The sequence below is a fragment of the Bicyclus anynana genome, chromosome 10, assembly GCF_947172395.1.
Source record: "Bicyclus anynana chromosome 10, ilBicAnyn1.1, whole genome shotgun sequence".
NCBI classification, from domain to species: Eukaryota; Metazoa; Arthropoda; class Insecta; order Lepidoptera; family Nymphalidae; genus Bicyclus; species Bicyclus anynana.
Window position 1 is genome coordinate 7,101,093 of NC_069092.1, and position 25,515 is coordinate 7,126,607.

General features: G+C 35.4%; 3 protein-coding genes across 4 annotated transcripts; 1 reads left to right on the forward strand and 2 right to left on the reverse strand.

The window, feature by feature from the left end:
- Positions 1-398: 398 nt before the first annotated feature.
- Positions 399-1,131, reverse strand: LOC112043600 (uncharacterized protein CG16817-like). The gene has a single exon (XM_024079084.2). The coding sequence runs from the start codon at positions 976-978 to the stop codon at positions 484-486; it is 495 nt and encodes a 164-aa protein (XP_023934852.1). The 5' UTR covers positions 979-1,131; the 3' UTR covers positions 399-483.
- A 2,312-nt stretch (positions 1,132-3,443) lies between these two features.
- Positions 3,444-16,620, reverse strand: LOC112043629 (programmed cell death protein 2-like). Its single transcript, XM_024079134.2, has 8 exons — positions 16,377-16,620; positions 14,893-15,059; positions 14,237-14,425; positions 13,917-14,026; positions 13,209-13,333; positions 12,595-12,748; positions 11,182-11,341; positions 3,444-10,475 (listed from the first exon to the last, which is right to left on the reverse strand). Exons 1-8 carry the CDS (start codon positions 16,482-16,484, stop codon positions 10,205-10,207), a joined length of 1,284 nt encoding a protein of 427 aa, XP_023934902.1. The 5' UTR covers positions 16,485-16,620; the 3' UTR covers positions 3,444-10,204.
- Positions 16,621-18,451: 1,831 nt separating this feature from the next.
- Positions 18,452-24,585, forward strand: LOC112043627 (gastrula zinc finger protein XlCGF57.1-like). 2 transcript variants are annotated; one of them, XM_024079133.2, is made up of 8 exons: positions 18,456-18,726; positions 18,978-19,152; positions 19,936-20,028; positions 21,059-21,193; positions 21,921-22,331; positions 22,866-22,963; positions 23,036-23,097; positions 23,531-24,585. In XM_024079133.2, the coding sequence occupies exons 1-8, from the start codon at positions 18,635-18,637 to the stop codon at positions 24,379-24,381; spliced, it is 1,917 nt and encodes a 638-aa protein (XP_023934901.1). In that variant the 5' UTR covers positions 18,456-18,634; the 3' UTR covers positions 24,382-24,585. The 2 variants fall into 2 exon arrangements, with proteins under 2 accessions (XP_052739854.1, XP_023934901.1); XM_052883894.1 differs by lacking the exon at positions 18,978-19,152 and having other exon boundaries at positions 18,452-18,726.
- Positions 24,586-25,515: the final 930 nt, after the last annotated feature.

The window sequence follows — 25,515 nt, forward strand, 5'->3', positions numbered from 1 at the left end:
ATAATAATAAAGAGGTGAAGTTTGTGGTATTGTATGGGTAATCGCTAGATCTACTGAATTGATTATCAAAATCCTTTTATTATTAAAAACCACATTATTTGTGAGAGACATAGGCAATATTTTGTCAACACATTTTTACAGGCACAGATGAGGGTGAATCAGCTAGTTATTAAGTATCAATTACTTATTGAAAACAAACTAGAAATCACCTAAAATCTCATAAGCTCTGAAATAATGTTTTTAATTTAAAAAACAAAAGAAATACTTATAACATTTATTTATAGAAACTTGGTAAACTAATGATCTAAGCTATGAGCAACTCAATCATCTACTTTCACAATATTTAATTTCTTATTATCATACAAAATAATATTTTGGAGGTTATTAAAACCAATAGCTTTTGCAAAGATTTTATTATAACTGTAAAAACCTTAAAATATACATGTACTGAATTCAATATAAGCGTAAGCACTACGGGACACATCATTCCAGATCGGGTAAGTTTTCGTCGTCGGAATCGCTCTCGACATCGTCGAAGGACGGTTTGTCGGCGCGGTCGCCGGCGCCGCCGCCCATGGAGCGCAGCATCTCCTCGATGTCGTACGTAGCTCCGCCGGCGTCTTCGTCCTCGTCGTCTTCATCTTTCCACTTATTGAAATCTATTTTGAGATAGTGTGGCTTCTTTTTATCGCTCGTCAGCGATGGCCAGTAAGGAGCATCTTTCTTTTCCTTCGATAGCACCATTTCTATACAACGTCCCTTATTTACAAAGGCACTTTTTTTAGGAACCACCGCATCGTACAATGGAATTGTCACCTCGTGAACCTTTTTGTCTTGCGCGTTAATACCTTTGAAATAGACAGAGTCTTTTTCTATTTTAATTGACGGATCTTTGGATTCGATGCTAAATGTGAGAAACACTTCTTCTTTGCGCTGTGCCCATAGAACGGGAGGAGGTACTGGCGTTTCACCCGACATTTTAACTCGACTATATTTAAGAAAAAAGAACTTTAGAACGTGAAATAATTGATCAAACGTGAACTTAGAAATCACAAATCAATTAATTAGGATTGAAAATTCTTTGCACCATTCGGTTTCCGACTGTCGCTTTTTTTTGGTAAATGTCAATTGCAGATTTGTCTATGGAATCTAGTGTAGCAATATTTAAATTAAAATTTTTACCAAAATGTAAAATAAAAAAATATATTTTGCATAGACTTAATGTATTCTTTTTTGAATACATCCTTTTCAATAATATGACAAACACGACTTTTTTTCGAAAATGTTTATGTTGCGGCCACACTAATGAAAAACGCCGTGAATTTTGGCGTTAAAGGACGTTAGACCTTAGTGCTGCCACGATTACAACGCGTTAATTTTCAACGGCATTAAAAACGGCGATAGACTCAAGCTATTGCTAACGTCTAAAATCCTTTGTCGATACATCAAAGGAATTAACGCGGGAATTAACTTGTTAAAGCGGCCACACCACGCTGGTTCATTATGCACGGCGAGCGCGATGGGATCGCACGTGTGCTTTTATAGTTATGGAGTAAAGGAATGAGAATGTTAACATATAAAGCAGCAGCGTCAACATTAATCTTGTTCCAAATTCGAGGCACAGTATTGCCGAGAATGGGCGTTGACGATAAGCCGTTCAAGTGTGGCCACTGTAATAACGCTTACAATTAAAGGTCGTAAAATAACGGAATTAAAACGGGCATTAACGTTTTCGTAGTGTGGCCCAAGCATTAGAATGAATACTACGGGATAAATAAATAAAGTACTATGCGGTAGAGGAACCCCAGCCTGGATTTACATTATTAAAGATTAAAAATATTATAATATTATAACAGTGCTAGAAATTTCAAACTTACCAATCTATTTTTGTGATTCATGCATTTCCCAGATATCAATTCTGAACGAAAACAAATTGAGGTAATAACATTCAATGCAATATGTGCTGACGTACTGACTATTGTTAAATTTCAAGACACACTCGCTCACTCTCTCTTACACACAAGTACACGTCATACTGATTAACGTTTTAACGTTATGTAGCATTTTCTGCCAGTTCACTCTACTGTAAGCCACATAAAAGGACTTCGCTCCAAAAATAAAATCCTATGTTCACAAAGATGAAGTCTCAGGCAAAACCTAGTATTAAGTAAGTTTTAAAATTGGGACAAAGAGGATGATAACTAGTTTTAAATAATTATATTGATTTTCATGGGACATACGGGTAAATAAGGTCAATATTAACTAATTAATATGTAAAAAACAAAGATTGTCTTGGTGTTTGCAAAATAAATAAAATTATAAAATTTCAAAATCTATTAAAAATCTTTTATCGTAATTAGATGAAAATTCATACATTTGTAGCTTCCTTACATTAAACGTGACATTTTTTTAATATTTGAACTATAAACATAAACGCACAAAATATAAGAAAAATATTTGAATTATGGTTTAAACGCTCATACAAATCTAAAGATCATTATGATCAACGATGTCATTAATTCGTGCAATTTTTCAGGGATCCGTGGCATTGCTGCAAATATGACCCTTTAAATCCCTGTAGCTCCGAAAGTAAGTATAGCAGATATCCTGTTATTTTTACAAAATTGCTCCTTATTTATATAACTGTCATCATCCTTTTTAAATATGTGGATTATTTTGTTTTTCTACTAAATAAAAAGGAATTTATTATATAGCAACACTAAAGGAACAGATGTTGTAAGGAGTATAGTCTGTGACGGATTATTTTCAAACGGCAAGATTTGTCCAACAGCAACAGCCCAAATCTTCATAAAACCGTAGACAGAGAACCGGTGAATGGTGATGCAAGTTGATAGACCGATATGTGGATGTATTGGAGTTCGCCATTCAGAAAAATGAATAAACTTTGAAAAAGGGGCACCGGGCCTTCCCTTGCAAGTATAAAGAAGATATTAATACATTACTCGTAAATACGTAACGTAGTAATTATTTTAATACAATACTAGCGGACGCCCGCGACAAACCCTACTACTACCCTACTCCCACTCTACAGCCGTACTCCCACTACCCTACCCGTATCCTACCTCTACCCTACCACGCGACGGAAGCTTGAAAAATCGAATAACTTCTCCCGTTTTTCCAACATTTCCGTTCACTGCTCTGATCCTATTGATCGTAGCGTGATGAAAAGTATACTATAAGCTGTCCAGGACTATGAATTTAATAATAATTGGACCAAGTTTCTTTAAAATCCGTCAAGTAGTTTTTGTTTCTATAACGAACATTACATACAGACAGATTGCATTTTTGGCATCAGTATCGATCACTAATCACCCCATGATAGTTATTTTGGAAATATGTTTCACGTACTTAGAATTGACCGACTTACAGATTTATTTTATGTATAGATTTTATAAGGTAAATAAAACTTCTATTGAATTTAATTTAATTTTATAATTGTTTTTTTACTAATCTAAGTACATAATTAACTGGTAAGATTTATTGGAAGTTCTATAGTGGCAATGTAGTTGTGCGTAAACTCAAAATAGGTTATAAATAGCCTTTATTAATAAAAATCATATTAATATTTATATTAAAATAAGTATATCTTTATTTTAAGTTTTAGAGAGTGTTTCATTCGGCAGGTAGAAAACTGAGGATCCTCCAAATGTTATTAGTTGCTGAATATAGATAAATAACATTGAAGAGTCCGTCTGTGATTTCAAAATAACTGGACTTTCTCTGGAAAATAAAAGAGGTCATTAAGCTAAGCTATAGGCTTTTTTATCTTGAAAAATTCTTTGGACCATTCAAAATTCATTTATTTCGACTAGGCTTAGTTCACCAGCACTTTTGAAACGTCAGTAATATTAATAAGTAGATAATAGTGACAATTAAAGTTGAAAACTAAAAAGTTACCAGGGTTTGGTCTTTGGTCGTTGGTCCGAGAACCCAAGTAACAGCAGAATAATTCTGCTATTAATATAAATATACAAAAAAATGAATTATTTTGCTATTCTGAATCCGAATTGGAATGTATTCATTAATAGATTCCATGAAATTATTTATTTGCACCATGATAAACAAACATAGAACACACACAAGCTTGTGGGAAGCCTCTTTTGTCTTTGGTAGAGACAATAATTTGCTAGTAGACGCGAGTGCTGTAAACATTTATGATAATATCTACCGCTTTAGCACTAAGCCAAGGATGTCCAGGGATTTACCTTAGGTAATAGTGGAGTCTAGCTCTATTTTTTCAGAGGATATTATCAGTCTGTAAGAAATAAATAAATATTTCTACTCTACATTACTATGTAGAATAGAAATATTTATTTATTTCTTTACGCATTGGCAGAGTATCATAAATACAGACTACTGCACAGTAGATGTCTGTGTTTATGATACTCTGCCAATACATACCTTGCATAGCAGCAGAGGAGTCACAGTTGCATTGCTAAATTAACAACAATATCAGTTTTCGCCTTGCCTTTATAAGCGCTCTCAAAATAATGCCTGTCTATATAAAATATGTATTAGGTAGTTCGATATATTTCAATTCATAATAATTTTTATGGACCAAACATGTAAAGCATGACAATAATTGTTATCGGCCACTAACACTATTTCTTAAAAATTTGGGGCCGGCATATGTAGTTTATAAATTTGAGTTTGGCTGATGAAAGTAGAGACTAAAATCGCCAGCCAAATTAAAAAAAAACCTAGTAAATTCTGAAAATTAGAGTGCAAATATTGGAACAACTGAGTTTAACACTAATAGTATAATTATGTAGTATAGTAATGTAATAGTAATGTATTCACAAACAAAAAAAAATTTTAAACAAATTATGATTTTTTTTAATTTGTTTAAATATTTTTTTAAATTTGGCGGGCAATTTCAGTCTACTTTCGTTAGTTAAACTCTAGCAGTTACTGTCAAAGTACACTAAATCTATAGCTCGAAAATGCATGCTATCTATTTTATAAATACACAGTATCCGGAATTCTATTTAAGAGTCAAAGTTTCATTAGTACTTAAATTATTTTTTTTACTTATATGTAGGTATAGTAATTACGAAATCGACAGAACAAAATATATTTTTAGTTTTAATTATTCGATTTGTAATTTTAAACAATTCTATTCAAGTGACTAGTGCTAACTATTTCGTATTAAGTATATTATTAACTGGACAGCGTTCCATAAGCTTCAAAGACGAAAAGAAGGCATTTACCTTCTCCGGTAGACCTAAGATGCGCACCACGACATATCTCAAAAAGGAAGCAAGGCTAGTTGACACATTTTAATAAACGTCACAAATTGTTCATTATCGTTCTACTAGATTGAAAAAAATAATATTTACATATTCGAGACATGAATATAACGGAGAAGCCGTTCATTGAAATAATTGCAGGCAGAACCGCTGACCTGACATTGGTCATCGGCACTGCCATTTCCATTAGATTCACTTCGCATAACTTCACTAATCGCTTACACAATTTACCACTCAAGTCACTCTCCCCGCCTATCCCATACAACCCATAAAGGATATTATCCAACAAAGGTGTGGACGGATCGAACGCCACGACAAGAATGAGCTAACCACCCGAGCGGTCGCTTATAAAATAATATCGCTAGCACTCTGTCTCCCACTACTCCCCATCTATTTTCGTACTATCTCGGCTCATGACCTCGAGCAAACCAATTAAATAACTCATTCGCGCCGACAAATACATAAACATTTTAATTTTTAAATATTTTTTTGATTATTATTAAATAATTTTTAAGTACGAGTCAAAACGCTATCAGCCACGATGATCTATATTTTCTGTTTCATGACGTCACGTGGACACTCAACCTTAACCAAAGAGTATAATGCCTGACAAAATTATTAGTTACAAGCGGACCCGGTTAAGCTTCGCTTTGACTTATGTGCAATTCTTCTCTATCCCTACTCTACACTACTCTACCCTACCCCTCCCTACCCTACTCTATCCCTTGACTCTTGAACGTTTGTATGGGAAATATCTCGACATTATCTCATATCTCGTTTATTTCTTGGATAACAAGTAACATTGTGACGTCACGAAATGGACGACAGCATTTTTGACGTTTGGAAAATTTAAAAATACATAATCTTTAAATGAAGTTTTATAATAAATCCTAAACTTATATTAATTAATATCGATATTTATCGGACCCTTATTCCATGTAGGTACTATACGATATTTATATTAAATATGAGTTGACTACCCTATAATGTCGACGAATAGCGTTAATATCTCAACTCTCTTTCTCTTTTGTCTCAACGCAACGAAATATCGAGCGATGGTTTCGATGTCGCTGCTACATTTTCACGACAATTTTGACTACATATTTACTCTCTTTCGTCGTATTGCAAAGAAAGAGATCGCGATATGGGTTGATCATTATCAACCCATATTCGGCTCACTGCTGATCTCGAATTTCCTCTCAGAAAGAGAGGGGTTAGGCCAATAGTCCACCACTCTGGCCCAATGCGGATTGGCAGAGTACACACACGCAGAAAATTAAGAAAATTCTCTGGTGTGCAGGTATCCTCAAGATGTTTTCCTTCACCGTTTGAGACACGTGATATTTAACTTCTTAAAATGCACACAACTGAAAAGTCGAATCCGGAATCCTACACCCTCCAGAATCGGAGGCAAAGGTCATATCCACTGAGCTAACGGCTCTCGCGATATGTACAAAGTCAAAATTATCGCTTTATCTTTTGGCACGCATCTTAGTCCTAAGTATCTCATCATAGATCTATTCCCTGCAAACTAATAACTACTCGTATCTACCAAAACGTTAATTCTATTAGTATTAATTACACCTTATTTACCTTAATAATAACAACAAAAACGTAGTACACTTACATCACAGTCGAAACGGGCATAATATGCGCAAAATAATTACAATAAAAATCGTTGTAACTTATAAATACAACAAACTCTAAGAGTTAAAATCGATGAAGTAACTGAGGTATTCTAAATACATTTTTTAATAGGTACATATCAAAATTTTAGCACGGACAGGAAATCTCTCTTGTTAGATTATGATTAGTTTTTTTTTTGCAAAACAATATTTGGTATTTTTGTTTTTTTTTTGTTTTTTTTTTTAGTATTAGCCTTTTTTTGACCCAAAGGCTCTAATATTATAATAACCTTGCTCTATGGTTAAGCCAGATAATTATAAATCCGAAAGTCCTTATTAGGAGTATGGCGGGAAAATCGTTTTATTTTCAATGATTTTCTGCATTTTTTCGATATACTAGTTATTTTGTAAAGGTGCACAAACGAAATGGAGGTTGAACAAGAACCAAGTGATTAATTCGATTTTTTCGGTGGACTCCATCAAAAGTTTTAGTAAGGTTGTCTTCGCCTTACTAAAGCATGATATGACTTGACTGGGGACTGCCAACGTTCCAACGTCGGACGATAGTCAAATATTTGACCATTTTCACCATATTAGGGCAAAATTATTTGATAAAAAAATTTACTTGATGACTTGCTAATGTAGGTATGAGGAACCATATTAAAACAAAAGAAAAACATTATTTTTTACACTATTTATGCCACATCTTTCTGCCCATGCCAAAATATCGATATGTATTTTAACAGTTTGTTTAAATTAATATATAAACCATATGAATGTGGTTAGTTTATAATATTGTTACCAACAATAAGATTTATTTTGTCTTCATATACAATACAACAAGGGGCTTTTGTCTAACCTGTGTTGTGAGGAAGGGCATTTTTTTTAGTATTCAATAAAGGTATATGGAAAGTTACCGTGTTATGATGTTAATGAAAATATATTAAGTGCCTCCATATTAACTTCTTAACAAGAATAAGCAATTGCAATATTCTAATGGCCAAATACTAAAATGTTAGTTTTTAAGGACATTTTTATTAAATAAATAACTAATCTTAGAATTAATGTTCGGAAACTTTATGAAACTGACTAATATTCTATGATTGACAAGATTTTTTCCAATGGATGAAGATCCAAATAACAGTGAAGTTTTAAAAACAAAGAAAATTTCAAGCCTTAACTTTTAACATACTATTTGAATATAAGGCTTAAACGTGAAGGACGTATTAATTCACTACCATTCTTATATTACAATAGTTATATTACACTATGACTAAATAAATAAAAAATATATTTAAAAACACAATATTCTTATAGAATAAAAGCAATAACTAAATTTATTTATAAATTATTATTTGTCATGTATGTAAAGTTTGATATTCAACAGCTTTTTGAATACTCGAACTTTACAAATACAAATAACAAAAATAATCATATGAACATGATAATATTTTCTCAAAATAATTTGATAATAATATGTCAGAGCCCTTCTAGTGTTAGTTCAGCACAAATAACTAAAATAAACTGAGAAATCTTTTAAAGTAGCTACCACATTCTTGCAATTTTTATGAAATAAAAGCACATAGTGCTATTATTTTCAGCTATAGTAGTATATACCTTTCCACAAAGCACTAAATTAATAAAAAGGATTTACATAATACAGAAATATAATTTAGAAAAATTAAGTATTTTGCGAGTCTGTAGATATCTGTGACAGAACTAGCACTAGCACAAGGTTTATAAATTTCTAGCATTCGTTTTAAATCAATCTATTAATCCATAATTATAATAAATCTAGACTAGATTACTCTTTACCAATAGCGTGAGAAACAAAAATTTATAATTCTCAAAAAGACCTAACTTCCAAAAACTTCGTTAGAAATCCTTCCCTCAAAAGTTTTGAAAAACATTAACCAGATCCAAATATTTGACCACCCAGCTGTCAATACCTTTCTCAGACATCAGAGTATTCATAATATATTGAGTTAAAATTACATTTTAAACTAGCCTAAAGTATTGTTGGGTCAAACGGACAATGTCAATTAAATCGAGTGGACATTCAAACCGTTCTGGTTGACCCTTTTTTTATTGGATGAAAAGTATTTTAAATCAATAATATTAAAAAAATTATATATTGTGTGAGTTGCCAAGAAAAACATCCAAATATTATTAATTACATAGATGACGGCGGTCTTTTCTAAACACACGTAGGTTTCGAAGAAAAACAGTACAGTTATTAGTATGACAATTGTGGGTGTTATTGCCATATTGATTTTGATAAAGATTTTCGCGAAAAATCCAAATGTTATTTATTGTATATCATGATCAATGGTATCATTGCTGATGTGTATCAGCAATGATACCATTGTCTATTAAATACCTTAAAGGGTAATTAAAACAATAAATGCTAGACGTGACTAATTAAAATTTGGCTCCTGGAGAGTAACATCTGAAGAGTAATATGGACAACCATAATTTATTAGTAAAATTGACAGAGTATAGTGTTCAAACCAATAACAGCCGAAGGTTTTTTTAATGACATAAATCATGTCATGAGTTTTTTGACATTGCTTGTATGAATGTCTTGCCTACAATCTACCATTTCCACATACATTTTTTTTTGGCGTAAATGGTAGTCATTCATTAGGGGCACCATGTATATTGTGTTCATATAATCACTGATTTGAAAAAGCAAAGTTCCGTCGAGCAGCCTGTCGGTAGGCTCATAGCAACTTTGCGTACATAAATATTAACATTAGGAAGATATATTTGACCTATTTGACCGTATTGCGTGGTAGGCATTTGGTATTGGTTATGAAAATTGTGTAAATGCCGTAGGCTTTTTTATGGGACCTCAGCGGCGTCGCCAGGGGTGCGCAGAATCATCGCCTGATGAGGCCCATGTTATTATAAAAAAAAACAAAGTACAATTCAAGGAGTTACGATGGTAACAAACTTTCAAAAATAGATTATTTTAAATCCTCCTGTATTTTCATACTACTTATTCGCCGCCATGCCGCTATGCGGCCCTTTGAGGTCATTCACTTCTAGCCTAACCTAGGCCAAAGTCCAATGACTTCATACTTACGAAGCAGAATTAAACAGGATGTTTAATTTTTTTTTTCCGCTAGCATGAGAATTAGCGTTTTTAATATTGTTAAGGGGTTTCTTGTATTGGACTAATAAATGTTGGGGCGGCTTACAGACGGTGAAACTAGCACAGTGTATCAAGGTCATGATCTTAAATGCCATCGAATGTAAGAGAATAAACGCGGTAGTTATTGGTTATGAACACTCTGTGGGTCTTGTTTATACGACCTCTGGTTGGAAGAGCACAGTTTCCTCCACCAGCCTGTCGTTTGGTTGCCAGCAGCTCTGCGAGCACGTGAAGGCGAGCACGGAGAGGAAGTGTAGATGCGGCAGCGGCGCTTGGCTGCGGCGTACGCGAAGCGTATCAGCGTAGCGTGGCAGTAGTTGAAGCTCGCACGTGAGCCGCGCGCCGCAGCGCTTGCACGCGCTCGCACTGCTCTCGGTCGCGGGCAGCGGCGCGCCCAGCAATGGTGGTGAATCGCGGGAATATCTGACATTATTTCAAAGTAAAAGATTTTTTTTTAATGCAAAATAGGGACCATGATCTCACCTGATGTGAAGTGTAGATGGTCTAAGGTGAGACACGCTTGCCAAGAAGATTATTGCCTACCATTGTTACCATTGCCTATTTACTCTTGTTTTAAAGATACTGTAATGATGCGATGTGGTGTTAGAAGAGCCCACAAAAACAGTCAGGGATGATTTTTAATTTGGAAAAATTGTATAAGAAATTCCCATTCCCTAGTTTACTAATACAAGCTAACGTGGTAAAGTAAAGTAAATTTAATACTAATCTCTGTGGTATTATTACCACTGCAAAGCATCAGTTTTCCTCCCACAAGACCAGTTACCCCTGAGCATGGATATATTATTACGGCTATGCTCACCTCATACTAGTGTGGGGTTCCAATGCAAGCACCTGTAGAAGGCCTCATTCGTACCCAAGCCCTTCGCGCCCCCGCACCCTCCGGCACCCGCTCCGCTAAATTACCCACTATACAATATTATGCTATGCTCACCGCAGTATCTGGGTGGGGGTTCTGGTGCAGGCGCGTGAGGAAGGCGTGGAACAGCCGGTCGCCATGCGGCGGCGGCGGGTCCTCGTAAGCCTCGTCGTCGCAGCCCCCCGCGCCCCCCGCACCCGCCGACATCCGCTCCGCTACATTACTCACTATACAATATTATGCTATGCTCACCGCAGTATCTGTGTGGGGTTCTGGTGCAGGCGCGTGAGAAAGGCGTGGAACAGCCGGTCGCCATGCGGCGGCGGCGCGTCCTCGTAAGCCTCGTCGTCGCAGCCCCCCGCGCCCCCCGCACCCGCCGACACCCGCTCCGCCACGCTGCCCACTTCCATTTCTGAAAAAGATTTCACAGGCACATGAGGTTTATAATAGGGTAGCCGAAGAGGGATTTTTTGCAGTTACTCGAGCGCGGCAGATAAATACAAGGGACTGTACCTTGGATGTTGTTGAGTACCTCCACCAAGTATGAGCCCTTAATGGTGGGTAAGTTTAGGTAAAAAAAACTAACGTCAGAAATACTCAACCAGAATAGAAATATGGTAGGTTAGTTAATTACTCTAATATCTAGCGATTTGAGCCTTATAATTTATAGGAAAGGGAGGGTCCCAAAGCTACAAAATAAAACCCTTAGGTATATTTTAGTTCTCGAGTTACGAACGCGACTATTTTTTTACTCATTTTAAAGGAAATAATCTTTTAAATAATCGATAAAATTTTCTGACAATTTCAGTAAGCCAAAGTAATTATCGCGAACAGACAGACGCGGTGTAGGACTTTGTTTTATAATATAGCTTTAATAGCTCAGTGGTAAAAGTGTCGGATTCATCACTGCGGGATGGTGGTACGATCCCCACCCGCGGAACTATAGTCGTGTCCATTCCTAACACAGTCTTTTTCGACTGTTGGAGGGGAATGGGAATAATGGGCATAATTAAAAGATATGGCAAATATTCTTTTTTTTACACAATATGTAAAGTAGGCAGTTTACAATCGAAGATTTTATGGGCGTTCTCCTAGTTCTATGAAGTAATGTTATTGCAAAAATTAGTAAACAATAAGTAATATTTTTTCGAGACACATTCATTTACATGGAAATTTTAATTTTTAAAATTTTTTTTTTGACAATGCGAACTAAAACGTCTGTCAGCTATGGAGGTCTATATTTTTTGTGATGAGTGTTTGACTAAAATTATAGTTAATTGTTAAGTAATATTTTTGTCAATAAGTTAGATATTTAAAGTGTTTTAAGATATCATGGGTACTGTGACAGTAAGTTGCCTTATGACATTCATAATACGTACTATTATTGTGAATTGCGGCAAACTTTCAACAGGGAAACGAACTTTCACAATACCCATGCTATCTGAAAAACACTATAGTAAATCAAGTAACATCACAAAATGGACGACAAAGTTTAGACGTTTGGAAAATTATAAAAATATATGATTTTTAAATTCTTATTAATAAATATCGAGATATTTTGGACCCTTATTCCATGTACTACACGAAATAAATATTGTTTATATTAAATTTGATACGAGTCGACTACCCTATTACTTTTTTTCTTTTTGTGTTCCAACTACTTACCATTGTCTCTCTTGTATTTATTGAGTAGTTCAGTCACTTTGTCGTTGTCAGCATAACATTTGTCCCATTCTTCTTCCACATAAATGTATTTGGGAATAAACTGGAGCGGCGCAGACAGAAGGTAAGTTCGTATGTCGGGTGGCAATTCTGTAATCTGAACAATATATTTTATTTTAATAAACATACAACATAATGCCCAAAATTGTACAAAATGGAAAATTCCTTCTACAATCTAAGTTCATTATGAGTCTTCAGGGTAGGCATTATATGGAGTGCACGCCACTGCCACTATTACTATCATCATTATCAACTTATATTCGCGTCACTGGTGAGCACGAGGCTCCTCTAAGAATGAGAGGGGTTATGCTAATAGTCCACCACGCTGGCCCAATGCGAATTGGCAGACTTTACACACGTAGAGAATTGAGAAAATTCTCATGTATGCAGGTTTCCTCACAATGAAGGGAAAACCCTTCACCGTTTAAGACACGTGATATTTAATCTCTTAAAATGCACACAATTGAAAAGTTATACGCCGGCACAGGTCATATCCACTGGGCATTCACTTACTATTCACTAAGTAATAAGTTATTCAGTAAGTTTATTTGGCTTACTTGGCTAAACAGTATCTCCATGTTATTTGTTGGTGCAGTGGGTGTCTCCACTATGACCAGCCCCGACTCGTCGCCCCCCTCCAGTTCAGCGACCGCCACGGGGGCGCCGATTGCACCCACTGCTCCTGTTATATTGATAACAACAATTTATCACACATACTATGCCTACTACAACAGTAAATAATTAAAAAAAATATATCTACCTTATACACTTAAAAGAAAATTAATATGAGATTTTATTTATTTTATAAATATCCTGAAATGTGAAGATAATTTTATATTTGGAATGGTTTGTAATCTTTACTACTAATATTATAAAGAGATTTTGAAAATTATGTTACCAATAGAGAACTAAATCTTCATTGAGTAACATTGACCTTCACCATCAGTACCCATTGACCTCTTATAATAAAAGGACGCACAATCATGTAGAAAATGTCATTTAAAAACTTGGCAATTTTTCTTTGGCAAGTTTAGTATTACTGGTAAAGAAAATTATACCTTCAATAAGAAGAAGAGCAAATTCAAAATTGAGTTTAAGGTTGAATTTGCCAATGCGACTACTTGAATTGAGTGCCAAGAAGTTGTGTTTGGCACTCATTGAGTGGGGACGTTTTTTTGGTCGCTGATTGTGCATCCACTTTTTAATAGGAGATCAATGGTATTACAACAGAAACAAGAACAATATACGGCCATAAATTCACTTACCCTGTACTGGTGACAAGTTTGCATTATGTGCATCAACTTGTAAGTTTCCCAAAGCTTGCTCTACTGTCTCCAAGTCATATGAATTGCTTTCATCTTCCTCATCAGAGTTCCTTAAAATAGGTGCACAGAAATAAGTTTTTGACAACATTCTTTATGACATAGAGTCCTGCAGGCTAATTCACTATTTTTGACATATATATAGTGGACTACAAGGTTGAATTTGCAAATGCGACTACTTGAATTAGGTGCCAGAAGTTGTGTTTTTGCACTCATTGAATGGGGGCGTTTTTTGGTTGCTAATTGTAATTAAAATTCCATACCTTTGTACACCATTAAGAGGGCTATTGTCGACAAGCATGACATTGCCATTGGTGGTATCTGCATTGTCATTTTCATCCCATTCATCTGATCCTTTGCACCAGCTCAAGTTAGTCTCCGAGCTAGGTATGCTGACAACAGCACTTGTTTTGGTTGGCTCATCTTTTATTTGACTTCTTACACACGTCCAACTAAAGAAAACAATAGCATATATAGGTCAGGGGTTGGCAACCTTTTCCTTCAATGTTATGTTGAGGATCTTTAGTTCTATAAGTAACCAATTCAGTTCCAACACTTTATACAAGCATGTATGATATTGTTAAGGATAATTTAGTGGCCCATAATAGACTGAATTTGTATAAATTGCAATTATTGGCTTTTCCAACTCCAAAGGTTGCCAACCCCTGGTATTAACTTTCTGGACTCAAGTGGGGACTAGCACTATTGAACGCAGGAACAAAGAATTGAATTTTTTTTGAGAATGATTATAACCATGGGAAAATATTTGTTTGATAAGTATGGATTTTCTAATTTCAGTAGGTGTGTTTATACATTATATTTAAGTGTTTATATTTGGTATGTACCTGAATAGCAATAACTCAGTTTACGCTCACTTTGAGGATAGATGATGTGTGTATTATTTAAATTCTCATTTTACCTTTCAGATTGAGTCCAGCAGGTTGGATTAATGCAGGCAAAGACATACAGAGTGCGATGATATACAGAACCTTCTAGAGGTGCATAGCACTGCACTACCAACAACCTATGTAAGCTGCATAGAGGACATTTGGTTGAAAATTTTATATCATTTAACGGAGGCCAATCCTGCAAACAAAACCATCCAATTAAATAAATTTTAGAGTTCTGTACACAAAGGGTAGAATGTAACCCTAAAACTCTGCTAACTGTCAACAGGCTCGTATCTCATGAACTCTGCTAGACAGACTGGAGTTTTAACAATTTTTTTTTTTTCTCTTTGGATCTGCGATCGGTCAATAGACTTTAAGCAAGTGAGTTGTGAGACTTTAAGGCGGTTTCTAACAGGAAAGCCATAGCTATGCGGTCAACTAGTCATCGAGCACGTCAGCACGCTTCAGGCGTTTGATTTGCGGAGCTACCATCAATGAGTTAGGGAGGCAATTTGAATGCCTTTCTTTATGCTTTTTGCAGTTATTACTGATTTCCTCACAGACAGTTGGCATTTCAAGGTATTTGTGGGTTTCATTGTTGCAAGTGAACCATACTTTTAACAGGTAATGTATTATTGATGCCACTGTAACAATAAACACTAAAAAGTAGAATGAAATAAACATTTAATGGTGGTCCCAACAAATGTGATATTTTTGCCATATTTATAGATCACTAGCTTTGACTGCAACTTTGCCTGCTCTTAGTTCAGGGTAAAAAAAATAAAACAGGTATTTTTTGTTGGAAACAAAGAATCTGTTTTTTAGCTTCCTACCTTGAAAACTGCAAAAAGTATACTAAAAAATATCACCCCCTCTTTTAAGGGGTTGGGTAAGGTTAAGGTATTTAAAAAAATATGATGCACAGTTTTTTTAGTCACAAATAGTCTGCATACCAATTTTTAGCTTTCTGCCTTGTCAATTGCAGAATGTTCTATACAAACTTTCACCCCCCATTTTAGGGAAGTGGGGAAGATGGAAATTTAATAATGTTACATTTTTATATCATTATATATATTAGAAAAAATGTATAATATAGTGATTCATTATTAATTTTGTGTGCCATGTCAACATGATGGTTTATAAGTTACTTAACTAAAAATTAAGATCAATGTTGTAGCCATAATCTTGCAAATAATAATATAATTTACTAGGTGACGCCCGTGACTTCGTCCGCGTGGATTTCAGTTTTCACAAATCCCGCGGGATCCTTGCATATTTCCGGAATCAAAAATAGCCTTTGTGTTAATCCAAAGTAAAACCCATTTCCATTCAAAATTTCAGCCAAATCGCTTCAGGTAGTCACAGCGTAAAGGAGGAAAAAAACATACACATAAACACACACAAACCTATATGTGATTATTTTTAAATTATGTTAGCTTTAATTAAATTATTTAACCTTTTATTATCGTATGTTAACGCACGTTTTTATGATTGTATGATTTTAAATACTTACAGGTAGTCCGCCAATTTTATTGATCGTATAATTTATCTGGGTTTGATCTTTGTCTACAATTATTTCTTCCTCATAACCTAAATAGACCTTCCCTTGGTATTTTGCCATTTTAATTTATATCAAGCATTTATTATATTCTGCAATGAAATCAAATAATAAATAATTTGATATTTAAAATTTTTAAATTATCAACAAATGTCAAAATCGAACGACACAAATGAAATTAACACACAGATGACAAATGAAGAATTAACAAAATATTGGCACGGCACAGAACACTAATACTCCTAACGGAGAAGAATGCCGACTCATATTAAAAAAAGTGGAAATTTCTCCCTAGCGCCATCTAGTATAGACCCATTACATCTCTGACGGCGGAATTTTCAAATGTGGATATTCTGAACATATCCTAATCAAGCTTCTAGATAAGGCATTTCAAGTTCTCTAATGAGTCAAAATACCTTATCAATAAAGTTTTAGTTAGTGTCCAGTTTTAGTGTTATTATAGCGTAGCACCATCATTTAAAATTGACACTTCCTAATATTTTGGCATAGATGAAAACGCATTCAAAGTTTTAGTTTGTATGGTAGTACATTCGAGTAGCTCGGGTACTCGTTTTTAAGGGCAATTTTATTAATTTGTGCAATTAGAACTAGTTGACAGCCCCTTCAAATTTTATCTGTCGTCTGTCGTCTCTATACTCTTGGGTTGCACTTACAATAGTTCTTCTCAATTAATCTGTGGTTCTTTCTCATTTGACGTTTGTGGTTCTTCTCAAAGTCAAATCTCAATCTGTGGTCTATGCAGTGTTGCCAGAAGGTTACTTTTGTAACCTTTTAGGTGATTTTTTGACTGCATTGGTAACTTTTAGGTTACATTAATAAAAAGGTTACTTTTACGTGATATTTCGGAATTTTTAGAATTAACTTACAATTTCGTATATCTAAAACAGAATGGTCGTTAAATCAAGAAATGCGGACAAATGCTCAAGAACTCATCGATGTTTCTGTGTCAATCTCACTATAAATGAAGACTTACAATTGACGTTGCGAAATAAGCAAGTTGCAGTCACATTGAATTTCTTGAAAAAATCAAGTATGAATTTAAGAAATTAACGTCTATTGTTTTTTAAATCCTTGCTCTTTAATTGTATTTTTCTTATCCCATAAGTAAAAGGCAAACAATCAGGGCCTTACTTAAGATGATTCTATTTACGAGTAAAATCTCCTTCGGTTTGTAGTAATTTAGTACTTGGCTAGTATTCGTAACAGCAGTGTTGCCAGTTGGATCTTATGAGAAGTCACCCGAAATATTAAAAAAAGTAACCTTTTTGTGTAAAAAGTAACCTTTTGACTGCTACTACTCTTGCTTTTTGCGTTCCACAGCATGGCTAAACCACCATTTCAGCCTCTGGGGGCTAAAGTATTTTTTTTTTTTTTAATATCTGTCTGTTACGAATACTAGCCAAGTACTAAATTACTACAAACCGAAGGAGATTTTACTCGTAAATAGAATCATCTTAAGTAAGGCCCTGATTGTTTGCCTTTTACTTATGGGATAAGAAAAATACAATTAAAGAGCAAGGATTTAAAAAACAATAGACGTTAATTTCTTAAATTCATACTTGATTTTTTCAAGAAATTCAATGTGACTGCAACTTGCTTATTTCGCAACGTCAATTGTAAGTCTTCATTTATAGTGAGATTGACACAGAAACATCGATGAGTTCTTGAGCATTTGTCCGCATTTCTTGATTTAACGACCATTCTGTTTTAGATATACGAAATTGTAAGTTAATTCTAAAAATTCCGAAATATAACGTAAAAGTAACCTTTTTATTAATGTAACCTAAAAGTTACCAATGCAGTCAAAAAATCACCTAAAAGGTTACAAAAGTAACCTTCTGGCAACACTGCGTAACAGACAGATATTAAAAAAAAAAAAAATACTTTAGCCCCCAGAGGCTGAAATGGTGGTTTAGCCATGCTGTGGAACGCAAAAAGCAAGAGTAGTAGCAGTCAAAAGGTTACTTTTTACACAAAAAGGTTACTTTTTTTAATATTTCGGGTGACTTCTCATAAGATCCAACTGGCAACACTGGGTCTATGGCTTGATTTGATCTTGATGCATCGTTCGATAAAAATGAAAACAATATTACTAATTTGCATACAATTATTACAATTACAATACATTGTGGCGTGATCTCTGAGTCGGGGCGCGAGCTGTCAGCACAAACCAAAGAACATAAATATTGAACATGCGGTGCTGTGTGCCTTTCTGCAGGAACACTGCAGGCAATGTTCGTACAGCAGAGGGCATGGGCAAGGACCAGGGGATTACTTTTCACGGGTGAGTGTATTTGAGTTGCCTTGTAATGTGCGTCTCATCACACTTGTCACATACCTCGCCCTTCCAGCGAAGCTGTATCACCAGTCAGCCATTCACCCCTTACACATTGGCACACTTTCATCTTGCACTGGATTGTCACTAGCCGCCGTCACATTAACAAACATTAACTTTTTGAAAGAAGCAATGTTAGAGTAGAAACTTGTTGTCTGCAGCAATTTCAGAAGTTTGTTTAAATAAATGCTTATTTCCAGTTTTCCTAATGAAGCATGTCTACGTGCAACTTGGCTCAGAGCCCTCGGCAAACAAGACACTCACCTGCCAGACTCTGCTGTGATCTGCTCTCAGCATTTTTTAAGTGATGACTTCAGTGAGACAGAAAGTGGCTCAAGGCAGATTGTTCCTGGCGCCATTCCTTCAACAGTGCTGGTAATGTTCGCAAAAAAATCATTGATAGCCTATGTGTGGGCTTCAGATCATAAGTTCAAATTCTGCTGACGGGCCATAACATATTGAGAACCTCACTAATAGTATCTCTGTCATTATAAGCAACCCATATTCAGCTCACGTTTAGCACAAGGCTCCTCTCAGAATGAGAGGGGTTAGGCCTTCTACCACACTGGCCAAATGCAGATTGGCAGACTTCATACATCCAGTAAATTATGAAAATTTTCAGGAATGCAGGTTTCCTCATGACGTTTTTCCTTCACTGTCTGAGACATGTGATATTTAATTTTTCTTAAATTTTTTTATTTTTTATTCTTTACAAGTTAGCCCTTGACTACAATCTCACCTGATGGTAAGTGATGATACAGTCTAAGATGGAAGCGGGCTAACTTGTTAGGAGGAGGATGAAAATCCACACCCCTTTCGGTTTCTACACGGCATCATACCGGAACGCTAAATCGCTTGGCGGTATGTCTTTGCCGGTAGGGTGGTAACTAGCCACGGCCGAAGCCACCAGCCAGACCTGGACAAATTAAGAAAATCTCAATCTGCCCAGCCGGGGATCGAACCCAGGACCTCCGTCTTGTAAATCCACCGCGCGTACCACTGCGCCACGGAGGCCGTCAAAATGCACAAATTCCTCCGAATCGAAGGCAGAGATCATTTCCAATAGACTATAATGTCTCTGTATATCTGTATATGTGTATGTCTGTAGTCATAGGTTTGTATATGACTCAAACTAACAGCTAGTTACTGTATTTGCAGGTATGCACAATGTGCCTGGACAGTGGCAGCAAGCAGTTGCTAATGAGTAAATACAAGTTGGATGAAGCATACCAAGAGTTTGTTGGTCTTCCTGTAAGTTGTTCGCTTTTGATTGAGACTAATTGTATGAGATATAATATACATTTATTTCTTGACTGCCTATCAATATAATAGGCTATTTCACTGTTTTTGTAAAACAGTCTTAAATTTTTCATTATCCTTCTATAACATTGTTAAAAATATCATAATTTTTGAGGCTTAATTTTTCCCAAATTTTATTTTTTAAATTCACTTGTGACATAAAGTTAATAAAGTTTTGTTTACTACATTTCACATTTATTTTTTTATTAAAAACCATAATTTCATTTATATACCCACCAAAAAGAAAATTGAATTTAAGCACCTAAATCTTAAAGTAAAAATCGGACGGCTCCTGTTTTGTCTTGTGTATGTTTACTAAGACGTGTAAGTGAGACGTGATAGCCCAGTGGATATGACCTCTGCCTCCAATTCCGGAGGGTGTGGGTTCGAATCCAGTCCAGGGCATGCACCTCCAACTTTTCAGTTGTGTGCATTTTAAGAAATTAAATATCACGTGTCTCAATCGGTGAAGGAAAACATCGTGAGGAAACCTGCATACCAGAGAATTATCTTAATTCTCTGCGTGTGTGAAGTCTGCCAATCCGCATTGGGCCAGCGTGGTGGACTATTGGCCTAACCCCTCTCATTCTGAGAGGAGACTCGAGCTCAGCAGTGAGCCGAATATGGGTTGATGACGATGTTTACTAATACTGTGACATCACAAAATGAATGACAGTGTTTTTGGTGTTTGGAAAATACATTAAATATGCAATTTTCAAGTTAAAAAATTCCTTGACTCTACATCCATTGGTCTTAAGTCCTGGATTCTGCTTGGAGTTTTCTCTCTGCCATACAATAGACCCGGCACCCACTTAGTGAATCCATGGATTTCAGAGATATTCGTCTCAGATGATCTTTTACTGTTTTTTTTATTAAAAGTACTACATGAAATGACTATTGTTTATATATTAATTTTGATATCAACAGCCTTATTATTCTGTCTGATGCTTCAGAGAATGTTTGAACAGTGCAGTTGTTTCAGTTGTGTGATCAAGGGAACCTGCAACAAACACTTTGTGTACAATGTGCTCACAGACTGATAAACATCATCAGATTTAGAGACGACAGCTTGAGAACCCGCTCACTGATGAAGGACTTAGTTGAGAAACATAAAGTTGTGAGTGCTTGATACATATTATTATGCATGTTTATAGTCTTGTTATTCATGTTGTGTTGTGCAAAAAACCAGCAAAAAAGTAACAATGACAGTCTTAGGTTAGATGATATAATAGGCTAGTTGACACTTTTTTTAAATGGTCTTAAATTGTTCAATAACATTCTACGAGTACTAGATTGAAAATAATTTATCATATTTTTTGAGACAAGATTACATTAAAATTTTGACAATATGAGCCAAAATGCTGTTAGTCATGATGGGTCATATGAAGTTTTGTATTAGGTGTGATAAAATGTATGGCGGATAACGTTGTAATTGCTTGTTTGGTACTGCCCACTTAGAGAATAACATGAAAAGATTAAAAAAAAAGGAAACAGCATTATGGAATTCTCAAAGTAATTTCAGCTTAGCAGAGGCCTGAGATTCCATTCGCGTCAAATTCTGTTTAACACAAATCTCATCATCATGAACCATGATATTTTCCAGGATGAAGAGTAAAGATGAGTAAAATCTATTTCCATTCCAAATTTCAGCCAAATCGCTTCAGTAGCCGCAGCGTAAAAGAGGAACAATACTTACACACACACAAACTTTCGCCTTTGTAATATAAGTGTGATTAGTGTGATTATTTTAAAATATTACCTTTTTGCCACTTTTTTTAAATCTCGTAGTTCTTCCATGGAATATCTGAGTACTCAATATGCATACAATGTGACACTTGTTTCAGATAACAAACCAACATATAGAAATAATAAACCGAGACAAAGTACTTGTAAAAAGGAAATTCGTGATTACATCCCTAGGACCAGACCACTGTGACTTACACATTGTAGAAGAGCAAGATGAAGACAAACAGACAGAATCAGTAGAGACACAGACTGGACACAGTGGTGATGACACAGTTGTTGTAAAAATTGAACCCAGTCTTGATTCTATGTTTGATGATACAAACATGGAAGTGAAAAAGGAATATGATGAAGTTGTAGTACCTCACGGACAAGTATCTGACAAAGGCGCAGTGTTTGTTGAAGTTCCAACTTTGTTGAAGTGTGAAAACATTCCTTATGAGTGTACAATTTGTGTAGAGGATTTTCTCTGTGAAGAAGATTACATTGCTCATATGCATGTGCATCTTCAGGTGAGATTTCCATAATTGTTTATACACCGTGCTAGTTTCACCGTATGTAAGCTGCGCCGACATTCATTAGTCCAATACAAGACAACCCTTAAGAAAATTAAAAATTAACTCGAGCTAATTCACACACTAGCAAAAAACAATTTAAATTTATTAAACTTGTTTCCCAAGTATGAAGTCATTAAACTTTGACCTAGTGTAGGCGAAAGTGTAGCTAAGTATAGGCGGGTGTTTGAAAATAAAGGATGCTTTAAAATAATCGATTTTTGATAGTTTTGTTACAATCATAACTCCTTGAATTGTAATTTGTTTTTTTTTATAATAGTGACATTAAAAAAAAACAAATTATAATTGAAGGAGTTACGATTGTAACATACTAACAAAAATCGATTATTTAATGGATTTACATTGAGTACATAATCTGGTATTTCGGTTTAAGACAAAGGAAACTTCACTGTGTATATGTTCATTGTTCAATGTACAGGTAATATGTTATTGTGTTGTGGAGACTCAATTTCTCGTCTTTGTGTCTGATAGAACAGCGATGCTGATAGCAAATGTGTGACGTCCCAAGTGTGTGAGCCTCGTACAGCTGTGAGCTCTGGCTGGCACTCGGCGCACCTCATTGAGCACAAGTCAGTATACTCTATTAGTGTTGTACACTCCACTACTCTCTGTATACATTCTCACACTTGTGCACTTTACAGTTCTGCAGTTCAGAGCCTGGCTGATGACTGTCACTCTTCAACACACTTGGCTCAACCTTTCAGTAAGTGACTAGCGACTTAATATTATCATTTTATATTATGTAGTTATTATTAGGATAAAATTTGTATCTTTAGGTCGTTTTTCATTATGTACTATCTTGTATAATATTCTATGGTACTAGCTAGACAATTAACAAAAATTTTAATTATTTAATACATTTTAACCTTTGTAAATATTCTAGAATAAATTAATGTAAACGCCATGTTGCGTTGTACAGTTGTACACTTCACTTGTGTAGTCTACAGAGACTACACAAGTTGTTGGGATCTGATTCAATCATTTATTTCTTATTCCAAATAAATGATAACCAGATGAGGGTATATATTTCTTATACCGGATCTCGTATGAATAGTAGCTGCACTCGCCATCCATGACCATTTATGACTGCTTTTATTGAACTTCAAGAAGATAATGAAAATATCTTCTCATTACAGGTATTCCTTTGCCTGTGAGAGCTGCACCTAAAGAAGGCGATAGGTTTAATAAAGGTGTAAGAAAGCGTACTATAAATGACAGCAACAAAGCAAAGACAGACATTAATTCTCACACTGGTGAAAAAAAGAAGCCTTTTTCTTGTAACTTGTGCAAGTACAAAAGTGCTCAAAAAGAGCACTTAGTGCGTCATATGCGATCTCACACTGGTGAGAAGCCTTATTCTTGTAACTTGTGCGAGTACAAATGTTCTCGAAAAGAGCACTTGACGAAACATATGAGATCTCACACTGGTGAGAAGCCTTATTCTTGTAACCTATGCGAGTACAAATGTGTACAAAAAATCGATTTAGTGTATCATATGCGAACTCACACTGGTGAGAAGCCTTATTCTTGTAATATATGCGAATACAAAAGTGCTAGAAAAAGTGGCTTAGTGAAACATATGCGATCTCACACTGGTGAGAAGCCTTATTCTTGTAACTTGTGCGAGTACAAATGTGCTCGAAAAGAGCACTTAGTGAATCATATGCGAAATCACACCGGTGAGAAGCCTTATTCTTGTCACTTATGCGATTATAAAAGTTCTCAAAAACACCACTTTGCGTGTCATATGCGAACTCACACTGGTGAGAAGCCTTATTTTTGTACACTATGTGAGTTTAAATGTGCATCAAACTGTAGCCTAGTGAACCATATGCAAACTCACAACAGTGAGAAGCCTTATTCTTGCAACAAATGTGAATACAAATGCAAAGTTAAGCGTTCTCTCCAACTGCACATGCGCAAGCACGCTGGCGACACTGTAACACACACCCACACACTGGCGGGGTCAACAACAACACATGTGTAATTCTGTGTGTGTTCTTTACTCGTTACTTATTAATAAAACAATATTTTTTTTTCGGTTTTATTTTATGTAACATATATATTAATATTTAAATTTTAATATAAATATTTAAATTACACTTTCAACACTGAATACTAATTATAATGGAGAATGTTACTGGGTATGCAAAATCACTTGAAACTTTCTTACAATAAAGCTTTAAATACATTACTTTTGTTTTATTAAAAAAAAAACGAAGTAGTTGTGATTTTACATGTATTCATAGTTCGCAGAAATATCGACTCGCTGTTAACAGTCGCGATACTTTGCGTGACGTCATCATGCCACACTCAGCCCGTTCAGCAGGGTTATTATGTAACTCGGTGTACCATTCAAGTAATCAGTCACTACGTAGTTTTTCATCGTATTTTCGTTTTAGTAATATTTATTATTGTATTTTCAACGAAATTACACAATAACCGTCATTATACGTAAAGAAACTTTAGTATAATAGTGGTAGTAGCAAGTATTAACGATATAAGACGAATATCTTAGCATTCCATGGCTTAGAGTGGAGAGAAAAACTCCGAGCAGTCTTGGACTTGTGACTACAGGATGTAGGGTTAAGGAATTCCTTGACGATCGATCAACATTCCCCCTTTCTCTACTCGTGTTGTTCTCCCTGCCTGCCCAAATTTGGTAAGATCCTATTAGAGCAGCTTTGGATACCTAACTCGTAGAGAGGCCAAGGTCTTTAAGCAAGTTATAGAGAGATTTTGCTGGTAATCCTCTCGCACCTACTTCTACGGCGTACGGACTAACTACATAGCCATTTTTAGTTAGTTCGTTTGTTAGGTCATAATATTTATTCACTTTTATACTGTGGTCCTTCGGAATGTTAGTCTCCCACGGCACAGTAAGCTCTACAAGTACTATTCGCTTAGTTTGTTTGGTCAAAAGGAAAATGTCTGGTCTACATTTTAGTTAAAAGCTGAAAAGGAAAAAGTATTAAAAAACCTTGCTCACGAGATTACCTCCATGTGGAATGTTGAGTCAACTATTATTGTTCCGATAGTCGTTTCAGCCAGTGGCAGGCCTGGCGCACTCTGTGTTTTAACACAAAACGTACAGGTACATGGTCGCACCACCTTGGAGGGG

Coding starts and splice junctions, on each gene's coding strand:
- LOC112043629 (XM_024079134.2), bottom strand. CDS start 16,484: ATGGCAAAATACCAAGGGAAGGTCTATTTAGGTTATGAGGAAGAAATA. Junction 12,749..13,208: donor TGGAGATACTGTTTAGCCAA/GTAAGCCAAATA, acceptor TATATTGTTCAG/ATTACAGAATTGCCACCCGA. Junction 11,342..12,594: donor TAAATACAAGAGAGACAATG/GTAAGTAGTTGG, acceptor AATCTTTTTCAG/AAATGGAAGTGGGCAGCGTG.
- LOC112043627 (XM_024079133.2), top strand. CDS start 18,635: ATGCGGTGCTGTGTGCCTTTCTGCAGGAACACTGCAGGCAATGTTCGT. Junction 19,153..19,935: donor CCATTCCTTCAACAGTGCTG/GTAATGTTCGCA, acceptor CTGTATTTGCAG/GTATGCACAATGTGCCTGGA. Junction 20,029..21,058: donor AAGAGTTTGTTGGTCTTCCT/GTAAGTTGTTCG, acceptor CAGTTGTTTCAG/TTGTGTGATCAAGGGAACCT.
- LOC112043600 (XM_024079084.2), bottom strand. CDS start 978: ATGTCGGGTGAAACGCCAGTACCTCCTCCCGTTCTATGGGCACAGCGC.